This window comes from Zea mays, chromosome 5 (assembly GCF_902167145.1).
Source record: "Zea mays cultivar B73 chromosome 5, Zm-B73-REFERENCE-NAM-5.0, whole genome shotgun sequence".
Lineage (NCBI taxonomy): Eukaryota > Viridiplantae > Streptophyta > Magnoliopsida > Poales > Poaceae > Zea > Zea mays.
In genome coordinates, this window is record NC_050100.1 from 171,329,930 (window position 1) to 171,355,167 (window position 25,238).

Here is a 25,238-nt window from a genome sequence, read left to right on the forward strand (position 1 = left end):
GAGCTGGACTAGTGGGTAAAGTGTACCCCTCTGCGCAGAGTTTAAACCTATTCGAATAGTCCGTGTCCACTGGTATGGACGAGTCTGGTGTGGTATGGCAATTAGTGTTTCTACAACAACCGGGAACAGGGAAATATATGTGTGTGCAAGTGGGTCTCTGGAAAAGAAAATGGTGCCACAGGAGCGAGAAGCTCAGTGGTGATGTTATTTCTATTGTTTCGGGATAACCCTAACAACAAATACTGCCTTTTTTCTGAGAAAAAGAAGAGTGACTTCAACTCCACTATATGAAGCATGTATGATATAGGTCTCTTTCTCTTTACGGGAGTCGGGTGGGCTTGCGGAATACCTAGTGTATTCACCCAGATTTATTTATGTTTTTCAGCAGCTAAAGACTTCTTTTCTGCTATGCTTGATTGAGAGGGTTGTGTCTTCACCCGGTTCTGCCTGTGGCTTGGGCTAATTTATCTTCCACTGCGTTTTATAATTTCGGCTCACTCTCGAGCTTGTACCCCCGGTATTGTAATAACATTTACTCAGACTCTATACTATTTGAAGTAAGGAATGTGTTTACTAGCCTCCTGGGACTAGTAATTGTATCACATTTGAGTCCTAAAGGATCGGGACGCTTCAGTTCGTGCATGTAACTTAAGGTATGTGCGATGGGATGATACCTAGTGGCAAATGCAGGCCGAAAATTCATGGGAGGCCAGAAAGTCTGTGTGACAAAATCAAGCAAGATCGTAAAAAAAGTACCGCTAAGTTTTTTATGAACGAACCAAAGTCGTGTACACGATACAAGTTCAAATGATAAATCTATATGAAAAAAAGAAGCAAACATACCGCTAAGTTTTTGATGAACGAACCAAAGTCGTGTACCTTGTCAAATATTGATCTCCTAAAAGGCAGGGTTTCAGTAAAGGGGTGGGGTCAGGCAAACGTCTCCATCTGAGAGGTAGGGCTTGTTAGTTCGCCAAGCTTGTTGGCTGCAGAGACGGGTCGCATCGTTGTGACGAGCGAGACCCAGCTTTGTCGGGCTGGTCGGTATTACAACGAATACGGGGCTGGGGTGGAGGACGCCAGGAAGGGGTGGGTCGCGTCAGGAAGGAGGTGGCATTCGAAACGGGGCGTCGAGGCAAACTGGTTTAGGTGGCATCAGAAAGATTAAGGTCGGACTGATCGACGCGATGACTGGGTCGGAGAGGATCTGGTGAGGAGGCTCATGAGAGGGTTGTTTTAGGCCCTGTTCCAAACCACTAAAGCTAATTGTTAACTAATTTTAGCTAGGTTGAGACAGCTAACAACTAATGGTTATTTGAAGGGTATAGCTAAAAATTAGTTGGTCAGTTAGTTGATTCATTCTAAACTTTTCACCTAATTTATTCACTAGCTATTTGTTCCATAGGTTTAGACTAGGACTATATCATGTCAAAACTTTGATTTTTTTTCTACACTTAACAGTAAAGGATCATTATGTATAAAAAGGTTGTACAAGATTAAGGGGGTATGGCCCACTTTACCCCCCTCTAATGATACATATGCACATAAAGGTTGGTGTGCATGTGCACATATAGAATCTTGATCTTCAAAATTAGATATAACAATGCACGATAGCAAAGGATTTTGTATAAAGTAAACCAACCAGCTAGAGATGATGGAAAGATGTTTCTTAAGACAATCGCACAACGTTCGATCTGATTTTAAAGGCTAAGGTTCTATACGTGCACCAGATATTATCCCATGTCCAGTAACGCTCCACCACTTCATGTGCTCCGTAAAGCAAAGTGCTCCGTAAAGCTCTTCCTTTAGTCTTCCTTCAATGACCCGCGTGAAATATGATCAGCAGTCAATACATATGCTAGTCCATATGAATGGATGCATTTGTCTTTAGGAGAAGGACCGGGCTTATACTTTGCATTTGGTTTTAAGATCTCATCTTTAGTCTCCCCCGCGTGCATTATGGCAGCACCAAGGCAATATGCGAGCAAAGGATCATGGATGGTTACCATTAGATGAGCAACACATCGATGTAGTGGAATTAATCATACATCCTCGCGTACCACCAATGGCAACATGTTTATCTGCGCTTCTCAAGTTCGTTGCCGACCAAACAAGATAGCAGCAGGAACAACGTCTAGTAAAAACTAGTCGTACATCCTCACATTGGCGGATCCAAGATCGGCAAGAAGTGATTAGAAGCTAACTATCTTCTTTTTTCTCATATTCTTCCTCCCTTTATCTTCACATTCTTCTTCATTTCTCTCTCTTTCTCATCTCCTTTCTTCCTCCCTCTTAATAACAGGTTGACTCGTGCTCATCAAGTTCTCTGTTGATCAACACCGAGACAACCGCAGCTCCGTTTCCATGCTATCTAAGCGTAGTGTGGTCAAAGGTCCGGGGTTTGTCTGTGGCTCTTGGCTCCTGCTGCTACAGTACGTGACAAGCGTAATAATCCAATTTCGGCCGGTCCTTTGTCGCCTTTGGAGTGGAGAACTAGAGATGGATCGATCAAAACAGAGAGAGGAGGGCACACACATGGAACGCCTAGACTGCAGCCTTCAATGGAAAAGCTTGGAATCGAGGATGGAGCTCGCTTTTACATGGAGTTGGACTCTCCACGGACCACGGTCACGCCCCGTGCCGTGCCCGTGCGTGCGGCTCTCTCTTTTTTTCCCAGCTGCTTCGAAAACACCGCCGCCTTGTCCTGCAGCTGTCGACTTGTCCGCAAAGACGCGGGGGGGAATCTTGGCAGGACTCGCTTGTTCGGGCTCGCCGGCCGCCGTATGCGTATCAGCCATTCAGCCTAGCCTAAAAAGGCTGTTCCGGCTTGCTGATCCTGCTCGTGGTCGCTTGATTGATCCACGGTTCCATTCCAACTCTCTCTGCGCGCCACCGCCTTCCATCCACCTGGGCGAGAAGTACTCACTGCGCTGCCTGTGTCGCGTTGTTGCGCTCATGATTCTTCTCGGATCCTATAGCAGGACATGTCGTCGGCGGCACCGGCACCACTAGGAGAGGAGACGAGCTCGGAGTGGAACGGGAAAGAGTAAAAAAAACATGGCAAGTAGGACACGGTAGTAGTACCTGCACTGCCGCATGTGCATCGCCCTACCCCCCGTCCATGATTGATCTTGATCGGCGGCCGCGCGGGTCCATGGCCTCCCGCCCCGCCCGGCTGGGAGCCGCGGTGTACTACCAGTCATTAACGAAACGAGCGTCTGCGCACACGACAAGTACCGCACCACACCAGACACCGCTGGTATATATTGCTAGTACGTTGATCCTTCGATCGATGTGCCTCTCTGCCTCCATCATACCGTCAGGTGGGGCCAGTACAGTGCTGTGCTCTGTCCATGGATTTGTGTACACTCCGCGCGATGCGCTAACCCGTCGTCATCTCATCATCAGAGCAGAGGGGAAGGGAAGGAAGAGACGAGAGGACCGACGGCGTTGGTTGCCGAGTACGTGACCCGTCGCCGTCGACCGAGGGACGGAGGAGCATGTACCGTACCACTTACTACAGCAACCCATACTCATGTGCGTGCGCGCACGGCAGAAAGCAGAGGTGGAACGCCGAGACAAGATCCGGGAAATGAGTGCGCAGTACGCACTACAGAGCCGGCCGGGTGTTCCGTTCCGTCTCCGCGCAGGCGCAGTGCATGCACCAGAGCCAGACGGCAGAGATACTTGGCCTGGCCTGGCCATCGCCGTACCCTCCTCCCCCCTTGGCCCCGCCCCCGCGTCCCCTTCTGGCTGGCTCTGGCTCCTGCCCAAAGCTCGCAGTCGCAGGCCAGCGCCACCACCACCACCTTTTCGTTTCGTCGCCCCGCCCCCACGCTCGGGAAGTCGGAAGAACAGTAGTGTCCCCCCCCTCACCTGTCGTGGCTGGCGTCGCCTGTCGCGTTGCTGCAGGGGAGCACCACCCGGGTGCCACAGTACCGCGCACCCGCTGTCCGCTCCTCGCCTGATTGCAAGTGGAAGCTTTGGACCCGGCCTCACAGTAACCATCACGCGTAGTAGCTTCGCTTTCGAACCGCCGGCGCCGGGGCCTCGCGCCCTCGCCTCGCCCCTCGCCCCTCGCTCTCGCGAGTGTTACCGGTCACCGCGCACAGGCCACACCGCCACAGCGACCTTTCACTGGACTGGACTGGACGGCGGTTCGTTCGTGCGGCGCGGCGCGGCTCAGCGGCATAGACGCAACTTGCGACGCCGCTAGCGCTACCGCTAGTGCTGCTGTCCGAATTTTTTATATTTTAGCCCTTCTTCGAAAAAAAAATTCATGTTTGGACCTTAGAAAATTTTAATGTCATTTTTGGACCCTTTGCTCGGCGCCATAGCCAATGACGCCGAGGTAACACAGCTCGGCGCCATAGGCTATGGCGACGAGATGCGTGTTACGCTGGCACAAACGGACGTCGTGGCACCGACGTGGCACCGAGCTCGGCGCCATAGATCTTGGCGCCGAGCTCCATTATGTATACAAAACTTGTTTAGCTCAGTTGGTAGAGCGTTCAAGCCCCACGATAGGCATGTTTTCATACTTTTTTTGTCTGTCACTGATTTTTTTTGTTGTCCAGATTTTTCGTTTATGTCGCTGATTTGTCCGTCTAGATTTATTTCTTATCCAGATTTTTTTGTTTTTGTGACTGATTTGTTTATCCGTCCATATTTTTTTCGTTTATTAAGCTTAAGGAAACATACTTGCATTGGTTAGCGGCCACCGGTTTAGCTATGGTGCATCGTGGTTTTTTCGTTTATGCCGCTGATTTGTCCGTCCAAATTTATTTCTCATCTTGATTTGCTTTTGCGACTGATTTGTTTATTACATTTTGTTTAATAGTACTGAATAATCTGTCTGACCCTTGTTGCATTGTAAACCCCACATGCTTAAGCTTGATTCCGTCCTCTCGCTAATTACAAGTGATTTTAAACATTAAATAATATACTAAAAACTGAAGTACACCATTTAAAATGTTAAAAATATTTATATCATAAACAAATGATTGTGTTAATCTTACATTAGTAGTGATGTACAATGATAAATTTTAATTAATATTAAAAAGTATAATTTCGAATACATTAGATTATTGGAGTTTTAGAGTCCAAAATATAAATATACTTAATAAACAAAAAGATTATAATTAGAGTCCAAAATATAAATATACAAGGTATAAATAAACAGTGACTTGATGATTTTATAAAGTACTTCGTACTTCCATAGGGTGGGTTACTTATGTGCATGATACTTGCGTCACGCAGTTTGAATAAACAAAAACAAAAAATATCTAGATGAATAAATAAATCGGTCACAAAAACAAAAAAACTAGATGAAAAATAAATCTGGACGGACAAATCAGCGACATAAACGAAAAATATGGACAACAAAAAAAACAAATTAGTGATAAAAAAATACGTCCACCATGGAGCTTGAACCCACAACCTCAAGTTAAAAGTCTTCCACTCTACTGACTGAGCTAGACATAATTTGCTGTTACATAGCCAAGCTCGGCGCCATAGATCTTGGCGCCGAGCTCGGTACCACGTTGGCGCCACGTCGTTTAGGTTGGGCCAGCGTAGCACGCACCTCGGTGCCATAGCCTATGGCGCCGAACTGTGTTACCTCGGCGCTATGGGCTATGGCGCCGAGCAAAAGGTCCAAAAATGATATTTAAATTTTCTAAAGTCCAAACGTGAATTTTTTTCTGAGGAAGGACTAAAATATAAAAAATTCGGTGCTGCTGCTGCGTACGGAGCGCAGCTGGTCACGAGCTGCAATGGTCAAGTCAAACTGTGCTTTGTACTTACAGGTAGGAGAGATGTCGACATGTGGTCGTTGCCTGGCGCAAATGGCTTTTGCCCTGACCAGTAGGCTGGCTGAGCTGACAAGATGGCCACTCTGGCACAAACCATTCTCGTCCCGGTCTTCTACGCTCTCCTGCTGCATCTCCCAACCACCCAAGATGCGCCGTCGTTATGGTGAGCGAGAGACGGTGATGAGCCTTTCAAGTTTCAACTGTGTGTGCGTTCCCGATCGGAGGTATGGAGTTATGGACACCTTCTACCTTCCCATGAATGAATGCACGGCCACGCCTAGCTCCGTGCATCGTTGGAAGCATCACCCGAGTTACTACTACTGCTGCCAAGAAATGTCACCACGGCTCATATGGTCAACATCTCGAATCGGGGATCACCGCAACAGTGCGGCAAACCGATGGGCGTGTTTGGTTCGGCTTTTTTCTGGCCAGCTTATCTGAAAAGCTGGCTGTGGGGAAAAGCTGGCTGTTGGGAAAAGCTGGTGGTTAGAATTTAGGTGTTTGGTTCGCCAGCTGTGCAGAAAAGCTGTTCGTCAGAATCTACGTGTTTGGATACAGATTCTCAAATTGCAGATTGTGTTCGAACAAACGATAAAATGAAACCCATAACGCAGATAAAGTTGATTACAAACTAATTAGTGGAGTTGATTACATCATAAGTACCGTTACAATTGCACTAAGTTAACTACGACACTAATGCATTTGCAATTGCATCTCGAAAATCACTCATGTCTAACTCATCAGATGTGCTAGTACTACTCTCACCTGCAGGTAGATCATGACTTAGGCTATTAGGTCCTACTTCATCAAAATCTCTATCGTGTAGAGCACTATCTCTAATGAAGTTATGCAGTGTCATACATGCAATAATTATCTTCGATTGTTTCTCAAGCGAAAATGAAGGGAGACTTAATAGAATTCTCCACTTCATTTTTAGCACCCCAAATGATCGCTCAATAACATTTCGTAGGGATGAGTGCGCATAGTTGAAAACTTCTTTACTCCCAATAGGTTGCCTCGCATTTTGCCATTCCGTAATGTGGTACTTCTGACCCTTATAAGATGCAAGGTACTCCTTTCTATTTGGATAACCCGAATCGACAAGATAGTATTTACCTGCACAAACTCAAAATACAAATGTTACGTACATATGACATAAAATAGTACTGTTTTATACTAATGAACAAAATATTTATATACCTTCCGGTGGATGGGGGAACCTGTCCGCATAAGTTATTAAAGTATCTTGTAGTACTCTTGTGTCATGTACGGAACCTGGCCATCCTGTCACCACAAATGTGAACCTCATATCGAAGTCACATACGGCCATTACATTCTGCAACGTGTAACCGTGTCGGCCAATATATTTCGCTTGTTCCGAAGCCGGGACTGCCGCTGGGAAGTGACTACCATCTATTGCGCCTATGCAGTCCTTGAAGTGTGGCCAAAACCTCGCCTCTCGCAAACGATGATGAATCTCGACAAAATGTGGGTCTTTTGGCTTGATTGTGTCAGATGACATCTTATAAAGTGCATTAAGGACATCACTATACTTGCGGCTAATTGTTTCCAATGAGTGACCAAATTTATTTCTGATCTGCCTAAACGATTGTGGACCCCCACATGCCCACAAGAATATGCCAAGAGCTTCCATAGTACTGACACCCCTGCTTGGAAGCAGACCATAATTTTGTACCAACGTGTCATGCAATCGTCGAAAAACAGTTCTTCGCATCCGAAACATGTCAAAACAGTCGTTACTAATCTCCAACGTTCTTTGAACCCATTGAATACCAGATTCGACCAATGTTCTTCTAGGAGCCCGACTGAAATGCCTGCCCCAAATGTCAACAGCATAAAGAGCAACAAGCATTTCTCCATCTGTTTCGTCATTAGATGTGTGTGCATCCATTTCATCATCAGATGTGTGTGCATCCATTTCATCATCATATGTGTGTTCATAAGGGTCACACATCTGCATGGAGACAACCAAGAGCCACAATTTCATATGCAACCACAGTTTATAAAACACATATTAAAGAAGCCGAACAGTTTACAGGCATATGAAGTTCACAGATTCACATAGCTCACAAAGTTACAACTCTGATTATTCTGATACATGTTCAACTCGAATTTGTGGAAAATTGTTTGAAAGCGAAAATGATACTAACGAAAACTGACACGACATGACTCATTAAGCAGACACAACTAACATACTGAACATATAAGCCTCAGTTGTCCGACCAGCAGCATGTAGGTGGACTTTTTTAACATCTAATGAAACGACATGCCTGATGAAAAACACAACCAACGATAATAGTAAACATGTACGACTCTGTTGTCGGACGTCCACCAGCTAAGTGCTCTTTTTAGTTTCTAACTCGTAAGCATTGCGAAGCCAAGCGATTCTTCCTTCTTTTGTCTCCAAGTTTGCAAAAACATCTCTATACTTCTTATGAATCAGAAGATGCGTCGCAAACAAATGTAGTTCGCTCCCTTCAGGTGATCCATCTTCCTTGACTTGTAGCAACTGCTTTTTAATCTCTAATCGAACCGGGTCATTGTCAGAAGAGGTAATGGACTTGTTTGTGGTCAATGAGCGGGACTCAAAAGCCTCCACAAGTCTTTTCATGTACTCTTCCCTCGAATCTTTTTTCTTCTTTGGTTTTGGGGAATCATGGCGCATCTTACGCTTCCCAGTAGCATTTGTGCAGGGGTCAGGTGTGCTGTTTTCACCCCCACCTAAAGTGTATTCCAAATGATCATCAGAAGATGAATTAGCATCCTCCACGCCAGGAACCAGGGTTCTTTCATTTGTGCAGACAATGGGTCCAAACATAACCTTTAGCTCGTCCTCATTCTCTAGGGGGGCTGTTTTGAACATAATACAACCTGGCATTGCCTGCACCAATTCGTAGTCCTACTTTTAGATGGCCAATACTAATGTTAGTCTACGAAAAAAAAAGTTGAACTTACTTCATTTTGCTTGGCCCACCACTCATCTGGCGCACTGATTGAACCAGTATGAGGGTCTCGACCAAGACCTGTAGCCCTTTCATTAAGAGTTTTCCACTGGGTGAACATTCTCTTCAACGAATCCCACCTATTCTTCATTTGATCCCTGGTGTAAGTGCGACCAGTGCGTTCCTTAAACTTCCTTATGAGGTTAGCATACCCTTCTGCATTTAGAAATTGTTGTGGCCTGTTCCGAGCATTGACCTATTCTACACAAATTTCTGTGTAAATTTTTGTTGCTCTACTATCCCACTTTGCAATCACTTTGCCGGACTTGTCCATCTAGTGCATAACAAGTATATAGTTTTCAACATACGAAGTAGTGCTCTCGGATAAAAAACAGCATAAAAGATGAACAATATACTAGCCATATTAACTTGAGGTAATACCATAAGTACTAATATTCCAATTTGCTTAATTACACAACGACAACCTTAAATAAACTGGTAGTGCACACAAAAGGACAGGGAACACATTTACAGCAGCCCATTAACCTAAAAGAACAAACTGATTCCCTGTTTCCCTAAGACCTTACTACACAAAAGCACAGGGAATTCATCCCTGTTATTGAAACACCTAACTCCAAGGTTCACTTCCTTCGACCTTAAACATCATTGTCACTATACGAAGGCATCTGATCGGAGTCATATTCAACACCCCAGAAGTTTTGGAAGTGCTCCTCAAAGTCCCAGTGTGGAGTAAAGTCGTCGTCAGAAGGGGGTGGTGACGACAAGGTAGAAGGTTCATAGCTGCTGTCAACAGGGATGTTTACGTTGTTCACGATGTCCAAATGCTCTTGCAACACCAGAGAGTCTTGCTCCAGCATGCAAGCTATCTCCTCCAAAGCTACACGAAGTTTGGTAGCATCAAATGAGGTCAACCCGCGTCCAGGACGGATTGTTTCCCTCGCTACGGAAAATATCTTGTCGGAAATCTCTTGCATCCTTCCAATTGCCTTGTCGGCTATGGAGTCTGCTGAATCCATCTGATGTGGATTTGTTAGGTCGTTAGTATAGCAGACATGGGGACTATCTACAAAAATTTGGTGTAGTCCCATGTCGTGTGCCTAAGCTGGTAACGAAGTAGGGGACAATTACCCAAAAACGTGAACATAATCCCTAAACAGACGAATAATCCGAGTTTTAGGGGAAATCTAAACAACAGAAAGGTAAGGACGTCGATGGTTTTGGATACTCGATATATAGGTAACTATTCAAACCAAAACAATTGATGAAGCAGTTGACCCCTACCATTGAGATTACTTCTCTTATCCTAACCGTGGACTGATTGTTTAGGTCTAGACAAGATTATGAACTAAAACAAGGCCATCGACCCACGTTCTTGGAACACCTAAACTGCATCAATGCTGACAAATAAGTAAACTTGGAATTGATATTCACGTTACCTTAGCTTCAGTGGAGGTTGGTACCGAAGTCCTACAATCCTAATTGATGGGGTAATCTGTATGACAAATAGGACAAAAAATTTGTTAGTATCTCCATCGAAACCCGATCTGATGTACGCAATAGACTGCACATTACGACTTAACCGAAGAGGATCAACAGTAAACACTACGGGGAACGGGGTAGAGGGAAAACACACGGAAAGCGGTGCCGGCTATGGATCCGGATGGAGGCGAGCCTACCTGCTCAGACGACGACGTGACGGGGAGAAGGCTTGAGGACGGAGCTGCGACGTCGGCGTTCGTGCGGCAACCCTAGGGAAATACAAACGCTCAAAGGTTGGGACAACCCGACGGGAACGAGACGCGGCGGCGTTCGTGCGGCAACCCTTACGGATGGAGGAGATCGAGGAGAGGTCCCGTACCTGAGAAGCCGCCGGTGTGGGGAGGAGAGGCAGCGACGGTGTGGGGAGGAGCGGGAGCGACGGCGGCTGATTGGGAGCGCGACAACCCTAGCGCCGTATCCCAAGCGTTGCGTAGAAGCCAACTGAAGGCCGCTTCGCGGGCGCCGTAGGCGGGTCGCTTCTATGCGAAGCGCTGCGACGAAAAGCCGCCTCTGAAGCTGGGCGTTTGGATACTGCTTCAGCTTCTGGCGGCCAGAAGCCGCCCAGAAGCTGAAACAAACAGCCACGATGAAGTTCTGCTGAAGTGAGTTTACATGTACTGATAAATGAAGAAAACGAATTCGGCTTGGTGTGCCGTTCCCTTCCTGCTAAGGTTGTCATCAGTCTACGTAAAATGCCCACACCAGACCCAAAATCCACAGCACGATCTTCAACTTATGAGCAGTTTGTTGTTGAAATTACACATCCAGACACTTACTTAGGAACAGCAGGGGGGTGAGGTGAGGACGGACGAGATGTCGAGATCTATACGGCGCGAATCGACAGACGGGACGCAAGGCAGTGGGGGCGGCCATGCTGCAGCTTCGGCTTTCAGTTCTCCGCTGCGGTTACCTCCGTCGACGACGATGGCGGCGGCGTCGGGGATGGTATGGACAATGCCGACGCCGACGAGTCGCCGTTGCCGTGGACGGTCACGTGGCTGGGCGGCGGCACGGCGGTGATGGTCTTCGTGGAGGTGGAGGACGATGTCGGCCGCAGCGCCCTCATGGGACTCGCCAGCGCCCACGCCCAGCTCCGGTGGTGGCTCCGGCCGGACGACCTCTTGGTGACGCTCGCGCCTGCCTCCGCTGCGGAGAGCCAGTAGGAGGAGGACGCGGGGCCCAAGGCGCCGAAGAAGCCCGCGCACTTGATCCGGTGCTGGTGCTCGTACACGTCATCGTCGTCCTCGTCGTCAGCGTCAGCGTCGTCTGCGCCAGCTCCGTGGAGGTTGCCCAGGCCTCCGCCTCCGCCTCCGCCGCCGCCGCGCATCCTGTGGGGCTTGGGCTCGCGGTGGGACTCGACGCGCCGGAGCGTGCAGTCGCCGAAGCCGTTGGAGAGGCGCTCCAGGAAGTCCCCGGAGAAGCTGCGGCTGCCGCAGCCCACGGAGCGCGACCGCGCCACCTTCCGCCCGAAGGAGGCAGAGGACGACACCTGGCTCTGGCTGGGGCTCTCGGGCTCGCCGATGGCCTCCAGCGTCCGCCCCAGCGCGGACGCCGCCGCCGTCCCGGCCCCGCCTCGCGGCCGCTGGTCCTGCGCGCCGGCGCCCCTTGACGCCCACGCCGCCGACGCCACGGACACCGACTTCCTTCTCGAGGCGGCGGCGCCCATGTTGGTGGCGTACGGCGTGGATGCGGCGGCGGCGGCGGCGGCCTGCTGCGCGTAGGCGGAGGACGACGAGATGGAGAGGAAGGACCAGAAGCTCTTCTTGCGCGGGCTCTCGGCCGCCAGCGACGAAGCCGACGACGAGTAGGGGAACTGCTCCAGCTCGGGCCTCGGCGCCACCGACTTGCTCCGCTTCAGCCCGCCTCCCCCCGCGGAGGCGGCGGCGGAGGAGGAGGACGACGAGGAGAGCGTCTTCTTCCGGTGGAACGACATGAACTTGCGCGAGGCGCCGGACGGGTGGAGCGGCGGCGGCGGCGGTGGCGGCTCAGCGGCGCGGCGGAAGGACGGCGGCGACGACGGGGACCCCGACGGCGGCGGGTGGCCGCCGAGCGGGAAGAAAGGGCTGGACTTGGAGGAGGACACCAGGCGGCCGAGCTTCTCCTGCAGGCAGAAGGCGCATATCCCGCCGCCGGCGACCGCCGCCGCGGCGCCGGCGTTGGCAGGCCGGTACGGGTGCTCGCTGCAGTACTGGATTCCGTCCAGCGGCGGCGGCGGCGGCGGCGCGGTGCCGTCGTCTTGGTCCCCCGCGCCCGCCGCGGCCACGGCCGTCGCGTCCGGAGCCTGCTTCTCCCCCATGGATGCTCCTCTCCGGCCGGGAACACGCTCTCTGCTGCCTGTTTCTTGGCCGGCGGAACACACGGCCGCGCGCGAACCGGGAACGGGAAGGAGGATACTAGCCTAGCTTTCAGCTACACCGCGGCCATGCGGAGCATGGAGAAGCTAGGTAGATGATCCCCGGTGGAGGTTTCTGGCGGTGCTGGACGCAAGAGATTTGGCCCGGACAGGAAGGCCGGGTGACGGAGGGAGAGCAGCGGTTGTACCAGACGCGCACTGCATCTGCAGCCTGCAGGGCAGAGGAGGGAGAGAGAGAGACTGAGGTCGAGAGGAGATGGTCGTGGTGTGGGATGAGGATGGCGGGTCTTCGGCTATGTACCTTCCCTTGTGTTTGTCCGTGTATGTGCCGCGCGGGTAGCGGGAGGAGCGGACGGAGCTGCGAGCCTTTTTTTTTTCCAGAGCGGGCGAGGAGGGGGCGCCATTCGCCCATCGGCCCATGCCATTTTGTTTAATGCAGGCCGGGAATACGAGGCCAGGCCTGGTATTGGGGTGGCAGCTTGGTGCGGCGCCCGAGCAGGCGGCCACGTGGGGTCTCCTGCTTTTCATGCGCGGGGTCGCTCCGTCACGGCGTCACTTGTATTCGTATCGTTCTCGGTCGTACTCGTACCTGCGCTACGCTTCGCATGCTGTACAGTACATGTACTCGGAGGGCCACCGCATCGACGTGGCCACAGGCCCACAGCCCACAGTTGCGTTGCGCCTCCGGTCCCAAACTATCGTATGATACAGTACAAACGAGGCATCTTTATATGCAAATAAAAGGCAAGCTCCTTCCTTCCCATGTGAATTTTGTGTTCGAGGCAAATCCATGTCACGACTACGTTCGCTAGAGTGGGGTTGGGACCGTTGGGTAATGCACTACCGCTGAATGTAAACTAGCTCTCTACTTGTTGCGAGCATTCGGGAATAAAGTAAACAAAACATAAACATTGTAAAATAAGTTATGAGCTAATTTTTTATTTGTCATTGTTGGATATATATACCTGAAAGGAGAAGAGGACCGAAGAGAAAAACTTATCCCTCAGGCTTCATGACTCTCCACACTTCATAACGTGAGCACATTGTAAAAGTTCTTGTGGTGAAAAACTCCTACAAGTTCAAAGATCTAGAAATGCATTTTTCAAATTTCGTGAACCTAAGTGACGTCCTTTGACAAAAAACCGCTCATACATTAAACTCCAAGTTAAATTAGTACTTGCTCGCTGATGAGGTGTTGCCCCGAGGCCTCTTGGGTGCCTAACACCTCTTCTCAAGGTCATGGGGTTGCTGCTCATGATAACTCAATATGGGTTAATGTAAGGGATGAATGGGCTAACCGCATGTGGAATAATAGCCAGGCTAAGAATTGAGTTGTTGTATGTCTTGTACTAAACTTATTCTAAGTCATAGATGTCGGGTACCATAATTAGGGGTACCTCTAACACTCCTAAACTCGGCTGGTAATCATCATCAGCACAAGATGCAGGGGCTGATGGGCGCAATTCAGATCAAGGCTTCATCTACTCAAGGGACGCGATCTCACCTCGCCCGAGCCCAGCCTCGGGCGGGAACAGTAGTCCCAGGCGAATTCACGCATCGCCCGAGGGCCTCCTCAAGCAACGGGCGCACCATCGACTCGTCCGAAGCCCAGCTCGGGCAGGCTTCGTTGTGAAGCAACTTTGGCAAAATCGCCTCACCAACCGACCGCATCGCAGACGCATTCAATGCGAGGATCGCCTGACACCTTATCCTGACACACGCGCCTCAGTCGGCAAGGTCGAAGTGACCGCAGTCACTTCGCCCTCCCACTGACAGACCTGACAGGAAAACAGCGTCACTCGCCCCTCTCTGACTGCTGTGCCACCAGCCAGGGTGAGGCTGACAGCAGCTGAGTCCAGCCTCAGGCGCAACAGGAAGCTCCGCCTCGCTCGACCCCAGGGCTCGGCCCCCGCCTCGGCCTCGGAAGGTGGTCTCCGCCTCGCCCGACCTTAGGGCTCGGCCTCAACCTCGACCTCGGGAGGAATCACGTCCTCGCACGACCCCGGCCTCGGCCTCGGAAGGAGTCTCCGCCTCGCCTGACCTTAGGCTCGGACCGACCACGCCACATGGGGTACATCATTACCCTATCCCTAGCTAGCTCAGGCTACGGGGGAACAAGACCGACGTCCCATCCAGGCTCGCCCCGGTAACAAGTCATGATGGCTCACCGCGGCGTCCATGACGACGGCGGTTCTCAGCCCCCTACGGAAGCAAGGAGACGTCAGCAAGGTCCCAGCAGCCCCGACAGCAGTGCTTCTACAGGGCTCAAATGCTCCTCCGACGGCCACGACACCGCGTACACAGGGCTCTAGCACCTTTCCGATAGCCACGTTGGCATGTACACAGGGTTCTGACTCCTCTCTGCCGGACACGTTAGCATATTGCTACACCACCATTGTACACCTGGACCCTCTCCTTGCTTGTATAAAAGGAAGGGCCAGGGCCCTCATACGGGGGGAGAAGGGGGTCGCGCGGGAGGACGGGCTGACGAACGGGCTCTCTCTCTCTCCCCCCCCCTCGCGAACGCTTGTAACCCCTACTGCAAGCGCACCCACTCTGGCGCAGGATAACACGAGCCGCGGTTTTCCCCCCTTTGTGTTCCATCTCGCGCCAACCCATCTGGGCTGGGACACGCAGCGACAATTTTACTCGTCGGTCCAGGGACCCCCCGGGGCCGAAATGCCGACAGTTGGTGCGCCAGGTAGGGACCTGCTGCGTGTTGACGAACAACTTCTCGTTGAGTTCCAGATGGGTAGTCTCCAGCATCCTCTTCAGCCCGGGACGCTGCTCCATTTCGGGAGTCTCGAGTTCATGTCCCTCGACGGCGGCTATGACATGGTACTCCTTCCCCCGCAGCGCGGCAGCGACAACGACGGCCGTCAGCCCGCCCGGCGGCGGCGGACTCGGCGACGACTTCCCCCCGTGGCGGAAGAGCAGCATCCGGTTTTGTCCCGTCGCCTTCCTCACCGTAGGAGGGGGAGGCGGGGCAACCGTGGCCAAGCAGGAGGCGGCACCTCGTCGGCTGTCGAGCGAGTCGACGACGCCGGCACCCCAACGGGGGACATGTCGGGCGTTGACCTCGCGCCTAAGACGACGGCGAGTGTCGTTTCCCCGCAATGTGCCAACCCCAAGCGGACAAATGACGCTAGCACTCTCGCGAAGGACTTGCTGGGCATTAGCCTCGTACCTGAGATAACGGTGCAGTCCTGTTGGGACCATGCTTCGTCGCCGAAGGTCCTGTAGGAAGAAACAGCTTCGGCTGAAGCTGTCCGCATGTGATGACCGAAGGTTCCTCTCCATGAAGCTTCGGAGTTACAAACCGACTTAAAAATAGAATGACCGTTTAGCCCATAAATGTTTGAGTCGTTGTTGTAAACTTTTATGAGGGGCATGATTGTAATTCCTCACAGGCTATGTCATGTGCCTATAAATAGTGAACAGTACTCCTTTACTGTTCACGCATTCCTGCAATTGCAATCGCGCCAATCGGGAATTAATCTTTGTCAAGGCAGAGGTATAAATGTATTTAATATTTGAATACATTAAATGGAGATAATATAAAAGTGATGTTGTTCACTTATAATTCATTTGTCTTTAATGCTTCATATTTCGTATTATTTTATATAACCTACTGAAGCTCAATTACGAAGATTTAACCTTCGTAATTGTATCGTTTTTAACCTTCGTCCGAGGTTCATTAATCCTTAAAGGAATAATGCTTCATTGGACGAAGGGTATTAACATTTAACATTTTATGTTGCCTTGTTCTTAATTCATAGCATTTGAGAACGAGTCTCCAACAAGTCCGTTCCCGACGCGGCTTCGTCACCGTCCACTGATCGAGAGGTACCGTCCGTTTTCCACCCTGTGCCTTTTAGATTCAGCTTCGATCCACCAAGCGATCCTGCTTCGATGAGCGCTTTCATAAAGGCATATTCTAACCTTCCGGGGTACCATATGTGGTCAACCTGGGACCGACTGACGACCGTCTCGACCTACGGGCCCCCAGGTTCCGAGGAAGACGATGAGCCCGACTCTGGTTGGGATTTCTCTGGGCTCGGTAATCCCAGTGCCATGCGAGACTTCATGACCGCATGTGACTACTGCCTCTCTGATTGCTCCGATGATGGCCACAGCCTTGACGACGAAGGTTGTGGCCCAAGTCGCGAATGTTTCCACGTCGATCTAGGGGGTCACGATGAAGGCAACCACCTTGGTATGCCGGAGGACGATGATCCCCCTGGGCCTGCGCCTCGCGTTGACATCCTGCGGGAGCTAGCCGTGGTCCCAGTCCCTGCGGGGGGTCATGACACACAGCTCGAGCAAATCCGCGAGATGCAGGCCAAGCTCGACGAGGAAGCAGGACAACTTGTGCAGCTCCGGCAAAACATCGAACAGAAGTGGGCAGGCCGAGCACTATCCGGAGAAGCGCGTCATCAGGCCCAGGACGTCCAGCGCCATATCGCTGACGATGCCAGGGCAAGGCTGCCCCCAGCCTCCAGCGGGGTCGGCCAGAATCTGGCTGCAGCGGCAATGCTGCTCCGAGCGGTGCCGGAGCCATCCACCACCGAGGGGCGGCGTATCCAAGGAGAACTCAAGAATCTCCTAGAGGATGCCGCGATCCGGCGGGCCGAGAGCTCTGCATCTCGAAGGCAAGGGTCCCCCTGGAGCATCATGTCGCGACTTCCCAATTCATGCGGGAAGCCTCGGTCCACATCGGGCACACGCGGGACGCGAAGCTTGCAGCCCCAGGTCGCCTCGGCAACGAGCACCATCGCCGCAACCGCCGAGCTCGTCTCGACGAGAAGGTGCGCCAAGGCTACCACCCCAGGCGTGGGGGACGCTACGACAGCAAGGAGGATCGAAGCCCCTCGCCCGAACCACCTGGTCCGCAAGCATTCAACCGGGCCATACGACGGGCGCCGTTCCCGACCCGGTTCTGAGCCCCGACTACCATCACTAAGTACTCAGGGGAAACGAGGCCGGAACTGTGGCTTGTGGACTACCGGCTGGCCTGCCAGCTAGGTGGAACGGACGATGACAACCTCATCATCCGCAACCTCCCCCTGTTCCTCTCTGACGCCGCTCGAGCCTGGCTGGAGCATCTGCCTCCTACGCAGATTTCCAACTGGGACGACCTGGTCAAAGCCTTCGCTGGAAACTTCCAGGGCGCGTACGTGCGCCCTGGGAACTCTTGGAATCTCCGAAGCTGCCGCCAGCAGCCAGGGGAATCCCTGCGAGACTACATCCGACGGTTTTCGAAGCAGCGCACCGAGCTGTCCAACATCACCGACTCGGATGTCATCAGGGCATTCCTTGCCGGCACCACTTGTCGCGACCTAGTGAGCAAACTGGGTCGCAAGACTCCCACCAAGGCGAGCGAGTTGATGGACATCGCCACCATGTTTGCCTCTGGTCAGGAGGCGGTCGAGGCCATCTTCCGGAAGGACAAGCAGCCTCAGGGACGCCGGCAGGAAGACGTCCCCGAGGCGTCCGCCCAGCGCGACACGAAGAAGAAGGCCAAGAAGAAGTCACAAACGAAGCGCGACGCCGCCGACGTAGATCTTGTCGCTGCCGCCGAGCACAGGAACCCTCGGAAGCCTCCCGGAGGGGCCAATCTGTTCGACAAGATGCTCAGAGTCGTGCCCCTATCATCAGGGTCCCGTCAAGCACACCCTTGAGGAATGCGTCATGCTTCGGCGCTACTTCCATATGGCCGGCCCCCCGGCGGAAGGTGGCAAAGGCCATGACAACGACAAGAAGGAGGGCGACAAGGCAGAGGAGTTCCCCGAGATCCACGGCTGTTTCATGATCTACGGTGGGCAAGTGGCGAACGCCTCGGCTCGGCACCGCAAGCAGGAGCGTCGGGAGGTCTGCTCGGTAAAGGTGGCGGTGCCAGTCTACCTAGACTGATCCGACAAGCCCATCACCTTCGACCAAGGCGACCACCCCGACTGCGTGTCGAGCCCAGGAAAGTACCCGCTTGTTGTCGACCCCGTCATCGGCAACGTCAGGCTCACCAAGGTCCTCATGGACGGAGGCAGCGGCCTCAACATCATCTACGTCGAGACCCTTGGGCTCTTGGAAATCGATCTGTCCACGATCCGGGCCGATGCGGCGCCCTTTCACGGGATCATCCCCGGGAAGCGCGTCCAGCCCCTTGGACAACTCGATCTGCCCGTCTGCTTCGGGACTCCCTCCAACTTCCGAAAGGAAACCCTCACGTTCGAGGTGGTCGGGTTCCGAGGAACCTACCACGCGATGCTGGGGAGACCGTGCTACGCCAAGTTCATGGCCGTCCCCAACTACACCTACCTCAAGCTTAAGATGCCCGGCCCCAACGGGGTCATCACCGTCGGATCCACGTACCGACACGCGTACGAATGTGACATGGAGCGTGTGGAGTACGCTAAGGCCCTCGCCGAGTCCGAGGCCCTCATCGTCGACCTGGAATGCCTCCCCAAGGAGGTGCCAGATGTGAAGCGCCACGCCAGCAACTTCGAGCCGGCAGAGGCGGTTAAGTCCGTCCCTCTCGACCCCAGCAACGACGCCTGCAAGCAAGTCCGGATCGGCTCCGAGCTCGACCCCAAATAGGAAGAAGTGCTCGTCGACTTTCTCCGCGCGAACGCTAAGATTTTTGCGTGGAGTCCCTCGGACATGCCTGGCATACCGAGGGATGTCGCCGAGCACTCACTGGATATCTGAGCCGGTGCCCAACCCGTGAAGCAGCCTCTGCGCCGTTTCGACGAAGAAAAGCGCAGAGCCATAGGCGAGGAGATCCACAAGCTGATGGCTGCAGGGTTCATCAAAGAGGTATTCCATCCCGAATGGTTAGCCAACCCTGTGCTTGTGAAAAAAGAAGGGTGGGAAATGGAGGATGTGTGTAGACTACACTGGTCTAAACAAAAGCATGTCCGAAGGTTCCCTACCCTCTGACTCGCTTCGATCAAATCGTGGATTCCACTGCTGGGTGTGAAACCCTGTCATTCCTCGATGCCTACTCAGGGTATCACCAAATCAAGATGAAAGAGTTCGACCAGCTCGCGACTTCTTTCATCACACCTTTTGGCATGTACTGCTATATCACTATGCCATTTGGTTTGAGGAATGCAGGTGCGACATACCAAAGGTGCATGAACCACGTGTTCGGAGAGCACATCGGCCGAACGGTCGAGGCTTACGTCGATGACATCGTAGTCAAGACGAAGAAAGCCTCCGACCTTCTCTTTGACCTTGAAATGACATTCAAGTGTCTGAGGGCGAAGGGCATGAAACTCAACCCTGAGAAATGTGTCTTCGGAGTCCCCCGAGGCATGCTCCTGGGGTTCATCGTCTCCGAGCGGGGCATCGAGGCCAACCCGGAGAAAATCGCGGTCATCACCAACATGGGGCCAATCAAAAACTTGAAAGGAGTACAAAGGGTCATGGGATGCCTTGCGGCTCTGAGCCGCTTCATCTCGCGCCTCGGCCCCCCTCTTCTCCCTTCCTCTCTGTTGGTCCAGCAAGCAATTAAGTTGGCCTACCAGCTTCATCACATCGCCGTGAGCTCAGAACACCACTCCCCCACCCAGTCCCTCGCCCGAAGCTCATCGACGGCGAGTCCCGTCGCGGAGCTCCGCCACCTCCCCGCGGACAGCCCCCCTCCCGGCCCCCTCTAGCCAAATTGAGCTCGCCCCTAGGTTCACCAGCCCCTCCTCGTGCTAAGGCACCTACCCGTTGCCCAAGAACCGGGCCACTGGCGGCGAATCGCCACCGAGCCCACCGACGGCCGGGTTCCCTCCCCGCGGACGGCCGGTTCGCCCCGCCATCGACCGTGGCGCCGTTTCCCCCCCCTTCCGCTCTCGCTGGCGCGTGGGCCCCGCAGAGACGCCGTCATCCCCTCGCGTGCTCGTGCTGTCACCCGCCGTGGGCCGCAGCTGGGCCGGCGCCCTCGCGCTCGCGCGCGCTGTGCCTAGCTGGGCCAAAAATCTCCCCCCCGGCCCACCAGCGAGGGAATCCCTTCTCTTTTTCCTTTTCCAACCTTTTCTCATTTAATTAGTATTTCACAATATTTTATGCACCAAAAATTATCAAAATGATTCCTAAAGTCACATGTAATAATAATGTTAGAAAATGACACACTACAATTGGTAAACCACTGTTGATATACTGTTTTATTGACTGTTTTTACTAGAAGAAGCGGGGACCGTTGATCCGGAACCCGTAGCCCTGGAAAGAAGGGTCGGAGCCTGATCTCCCGGATGTAGATCTTTTGTGCCAGGAAAGCTTCGACGAAGTCAAGTCCATCCTTCCCTTGATGCATTGAAAGGGAAATGTGCCCTTGGGCCATTTCTAAGTATTTTGGTGATTGAGTGCCAACACAAGTGCTTAAATGTGAATCTATGCCCATGGATGAACAAAGTGCAAATCAAGAGTAAAGGTATGTTTCTAAGCCTTAGTACATTGGTTTTGTGTACTAATATACTTGTCTAAGTGTTAGAAACAGAAAGAAGAAGAAAAGAAAAAGAGGTGAAAAAGGCTTGGCTGTGTACAGCCAAGACTCAGCTCAGTCTGGCACACCGGACCGTCCGGTGGTGCACCGGACAGTGTCCGGTGCGCCAGGCTGACTCGGCGTGAAGTGGCCGCTCTCGGGAATTTGCCGACGGCGTACGGCTAAAATTCACCGGACTGTCCGGTGTGCACCGGACTGTCCGGTGAGCCAACGGTCGGCCGGGCCAACGGTCGGCCGCGCGATCTGCGCGGGACACGTGGCTGAGCCAACGGTCGGAAGGGGGCACCGGACTGTCCGGTGTGCACCGGACATGTCCGGTGCGCCAACGGCTCCCGCATCTGCAACGGTCGGCTTCGCCATTTAAGGAAGGAGATCGGGCACCGGACAGTGTCCGGTGTGCACCGGACTGTCCGGTGCACCCAACGACAGAAGGCAAGATTGGCCTTCCAGATTTGTGCTCAACGGCTCCTAGCTGCCTTGGGACTATAAAAGGGACCCCTAGGCGCATGGAGGAGTACACCAAGCATTCCTACAACATTCCTAAGCACCAAGACATCGATCTCGCGTATTCGTTTCATTGTGATAGCATATAGAGCTCTTGTGGAGTTGTGAACTCTTTGAGTTGTGTTGCGAGCTCTTGTTGCGACTTGTGTGCGTGTTGTTGCTCTGATCTTTTGAAGTCTTGTGTGCATTGCTCATTCCCCCTTGCTCTGTGTTTCTTTGTGAACTTCAATTGTAAGGGCGAGAGGCTCCAAGTTGTGGAGATTCCTCGCAAACGGGATTGAGAAAAAGCAAGCAAAACACCGTGGTATTCAAGTGGGTCTTTGGACCGCTTGAGAGGGGTTGATTGCAACCCTCGTCCGTTGGGACGCCACAACGTGGAGTAGGCAAGCGTTGGTCTTGGCCGAACCACGGGATAAACCACTGTGTCATCTCTGTGATTGATCTCTTGTGGTATTGTGTTTTGTTGAGACTCCTTTCTAGCCACTTGGCAATCATTGTGCTAACACTTAACAAGTTTTTGTGGCTATACGTTTAAGTTTTTACAGGATCACCTATTCACCCCCTCTAGGTGCTCTCAATTGGTATCAGAGCCGTTCTCTTCAAGAAAGGGACTAACCGCCCGAAGAGATGGATCCTAAGGGGAAGGGAATCGTGATCAACGATAAGGAGAAGGAGTCCTTCGTCAACGAGCCCAAAGATGACAAGCCTACCGACACCGGCTCGGGCCATAGACGGAAGGAAGGGAAGAAGAAGAAGACAAGGCGCATCAAGGAGATCATCTACTACGACGACAGCGACGAATCTTCCTCTTCCCAAAAGGACAACGACGACAACGACTATGACAAACAAAAGACGGTTAACTCAAACTTTTCTTTTGATTATTCGCGCATTCCGCATAGCTCAAATGCTCATTTGCTCCCCATTCCACTTGGCAAGCCTCCTCACTTTGATGGAGAGGACTACGGATTTTGGAGTCACAAAATGCGTACTCACCTATTTTCTCTCCATCCAAGCATTTGGGAGATTGTGGAAAGTGGAATGAAATTTGATAGCTCGGATAGCCCTTCGTTTATTAATGAACAGATCCATAAAAATGCACAAGCTACTACTGTGTTGCTAGCCTCTTTGTGCAGGGACGAGTATCACAAGGTGAGCGGCTTGGACAATGCCAAGCAGATTTGAGACACCCTCAAGATCTCTCATGAGGGGAATGATGTCACCTTACTCACCAAGATGGAGTTGGTGGAGGGCGAGCTCGGACGATTCGCGATGATAAGGGGCGAGGAGCCGACACAAACATACAACCGGCTCAAGATCCTTATCAACAAAATAAGGAGCTACGGAAGCACGCGATGGACGGATCACGACGTCGTCCGCCTAATGCTAAGGTCATTTACCGTTCTTGATCCTCACTTGGTGAACAATATTCGTGAAAATCCTAGGTACATCAAGATGTCGCCCGAAGAAATTCTTGGAAAATTTGTAAGCGGGCGAATGATGCTCAAGGAGGCAAGGTACATGGACGACGCGTTGAATGGCCCAATCCATGAGCCTCAACCCATTGCTCTCAAGGCAACAAGGAGCAAGGAGGCACTAGCCAGCAAGGTGGCGCAAATTGAGGCGGCCGGTCTTAATGATGAAGAGATGGCCCTCATCATCAAAAGATTCAAGACGACGCTAAAGGGTCGAAAGGGACAGCCAAGCAAGACTAAGACCAAGGGAAAGCGATCATGCTTCAAATGCGGTAAGCTTGGTCATTTTATTGCTAACTGTCCCGACAATGATAGTGACCAGGAACACGGGAGCAAGAGGGAAAAGAAGAAGCATTACAGGAAGGCCAAGGGCGAGGCACATATCGGAAAGGAGTGGGATTCGGATTGCTCCTCCTCCGACTCCGACAATGAAGGACTCACCGCCACTGCCTTCAACAAGTCATCCCTCTTCCCCAACGAACGTCACACATGCCTTATGGCAAGGGAGAAGAAGGTATGTAATCAAAACAATGTCACTTATGATTCTTCTAGTGATGATGAGTCTAGTGATGATGAAATAGATTACTCTAGTTTGTTCAAGGGATTGGATAGAACTAAAGTAGATAAAATTAATGAATTGATTGATGCCTTGAATGAAAAAGATAGACTCTTAGAAAAACAAGAGGATCTTTTGTATGAAGAGCATGACAAATTTGTAGAGGCACAAAATTCTTATGCTTTAGAAGTTAAAAGAAATGAAGTGTTTTCTAGTGAACTATCTTCGTGTCATGAAACCATTGCTACTTTAAAGATTGTTAATGATGATTTAAATGCTAAACTAGAAGTAGCTAGTAAATCTAATTCTTGTGTAGAACATGTTGGGATTTGCACTAGGTGTAAAGATTTCGATGTTGATGCTTGTAGTGATCATTTAGTTTCAATTTCCAAATTAACTGAGGAATTGGCTAGTCTTAATGCCCAACTTAGGACTAGCAAGAATGAATTTGATAAACTAAAATTTGCAAGGGATACCTACACGATCGGTAGACACCCCTCAATTAAGGATGGACTTGGCTTCAAGAGGGAAGCCAAGAACTTAACAAGCCATAAGGCTCCCATTCCCGCTAAGGAGAAAGGGAAGGCCCCTATGGCTACTAGTGCTAAAAGGAACCATGCCTTTTTGTATCATGATAGGAGACAAACTAGAAATGCTTATAGGAGTTATAATGCTTACGATGATTTTTCTCATGCTATGTTTGCTTCTAGTTCTTCATATGTGCATGATAAAAATGTTGGTAGAAGGAATGTTGTTCATAATATGCCTAGGAGAAATGTTGTTAATATTCCTAGGAAAGTTAATGAGCCTTCTACAATATATCATGCTTTGAATGCTTCCTTTGCAATTTGTAGAAAGGATAGAAAGGTAATTGCTAGAAAGTTAGGGGCAAAATGCAAGGTTGATAAAACTTGCATTTGGGTCCCTAAGGAAATTGTGACTAACCTTGTAGGACCCAACAAGAGTTGGGTACCTAAGTCCCAAGCCTAAATTTGCCTTGCAGGTTTATGCATCCGGGGGTTCAAGCTGGATTATTGATAGCGGATGCACAAACCATATGACGGGGGAGAAGAAGATGTTCACCTCCTACGTCAAGAATAAGGATTCCCAAGATTCAATTATATTCGGTGATGGGAATCAAGGCAAGGTAAAAGGGTTAGGTAAAATTGCAATTTCTAATGAGCACTCTATCTCTAATGTGTTTTTAGTAGAGTCTCTTGGATATAATTTGCTATCTGTTAGTCAATTATGCAACATGGGGTATAACTGTCTATTTACAAATATAGATGTGTCTGTCTTTAGAAGAATTGATGGTTCACTAGCTTTTAAGGGTGTATTAGACGGCAAACTTTATTTAGTTGATTTTGCAAAAGAAGAGGCCGGTCTAGATGCATGCTTAATAGCTAAGACTAGCATGGGCTGGCTGTGGCATCGCCGCTTAGCACATGTGGGGATGAAGAACCTTCACAAGCTTCTAAAGGGAGAACACGTGATAGGTTTGACTAACGTGCAATTCGAAAAAGATA

General features: G+C 51.3%; 2 protein-coding genes across 2 annotated transcripts; both read right to left on the bottom strand.

Moving 5' to 3' along the window:
• Positions 1–6,428: 6,428 nt before the first annotated feature.
• Positions 6,429–10,812, bottom strand: LOC103627224 (putative nuclease HARBI1). The gene is made up of 5 exons (XM_008647515.3): positions 10,656–10,812; positions 10,474–10,545; positions 10,234–10,289; positions 7,014–7,788; positions 6,429–6,929 (listed from the first exon to the last, which is right to left on the bottom strand). The coding sequence occupies exons 4-5, from the start codon at positions 7,786–7,788 to the stop codon at positions 6,499–6,501; spliced, it is 1,206 nt and encodes a 401-aa protein (XP_008645737.1). The 5' UTR covers positions 10,234–10,289; positions 10,474–10,545; positions 10,656–10,812; the 3' UTR covers positions 6,429–6,498.
• Positions 10,813–11,039: 227 nt separating this feature from the next.
• LOC103627225 (uncharacterized) lies at positions 11,040–13,081 on the bottom strand. Its single transcript, NM_001323346.1, has one exon. It carries the CDS (start codon positions 12,630–12,632, stop codon positions 11,226–11,228), a length of 1,407 nt encoding a protein of 468 aa, NP_001310275.1. The 5' UTR covers positions 12,633–13,081; the 3' UTR covers positions 11,040–11,225.
• Positions 13,082–25,238: the final 12,157 nt, after the last annotated feature.

Coding starts and splice junctions, on each gene's coding strand:
- LOC103627224 (XM_008647515.3), bottom strand. CDS start 7,788: ATGTGTGACCCTTATGAACACACATATGATGATGAAATGGATGCACAC. Junction 6,930..7,013: donor GTTCCCCCATCCACCGGAAG/GTATATAAATAT, acceptor GAGTTTGTGCAG/GTAAATACTATCTTGTCGAT.
- LOC103627225 (NM_001323346.1), bottom strand. CDS start 12,632: ATGGGGGAGAAGCAGGCTCCGGACGCGACGGCCGTGGCCGCGGCGGGC.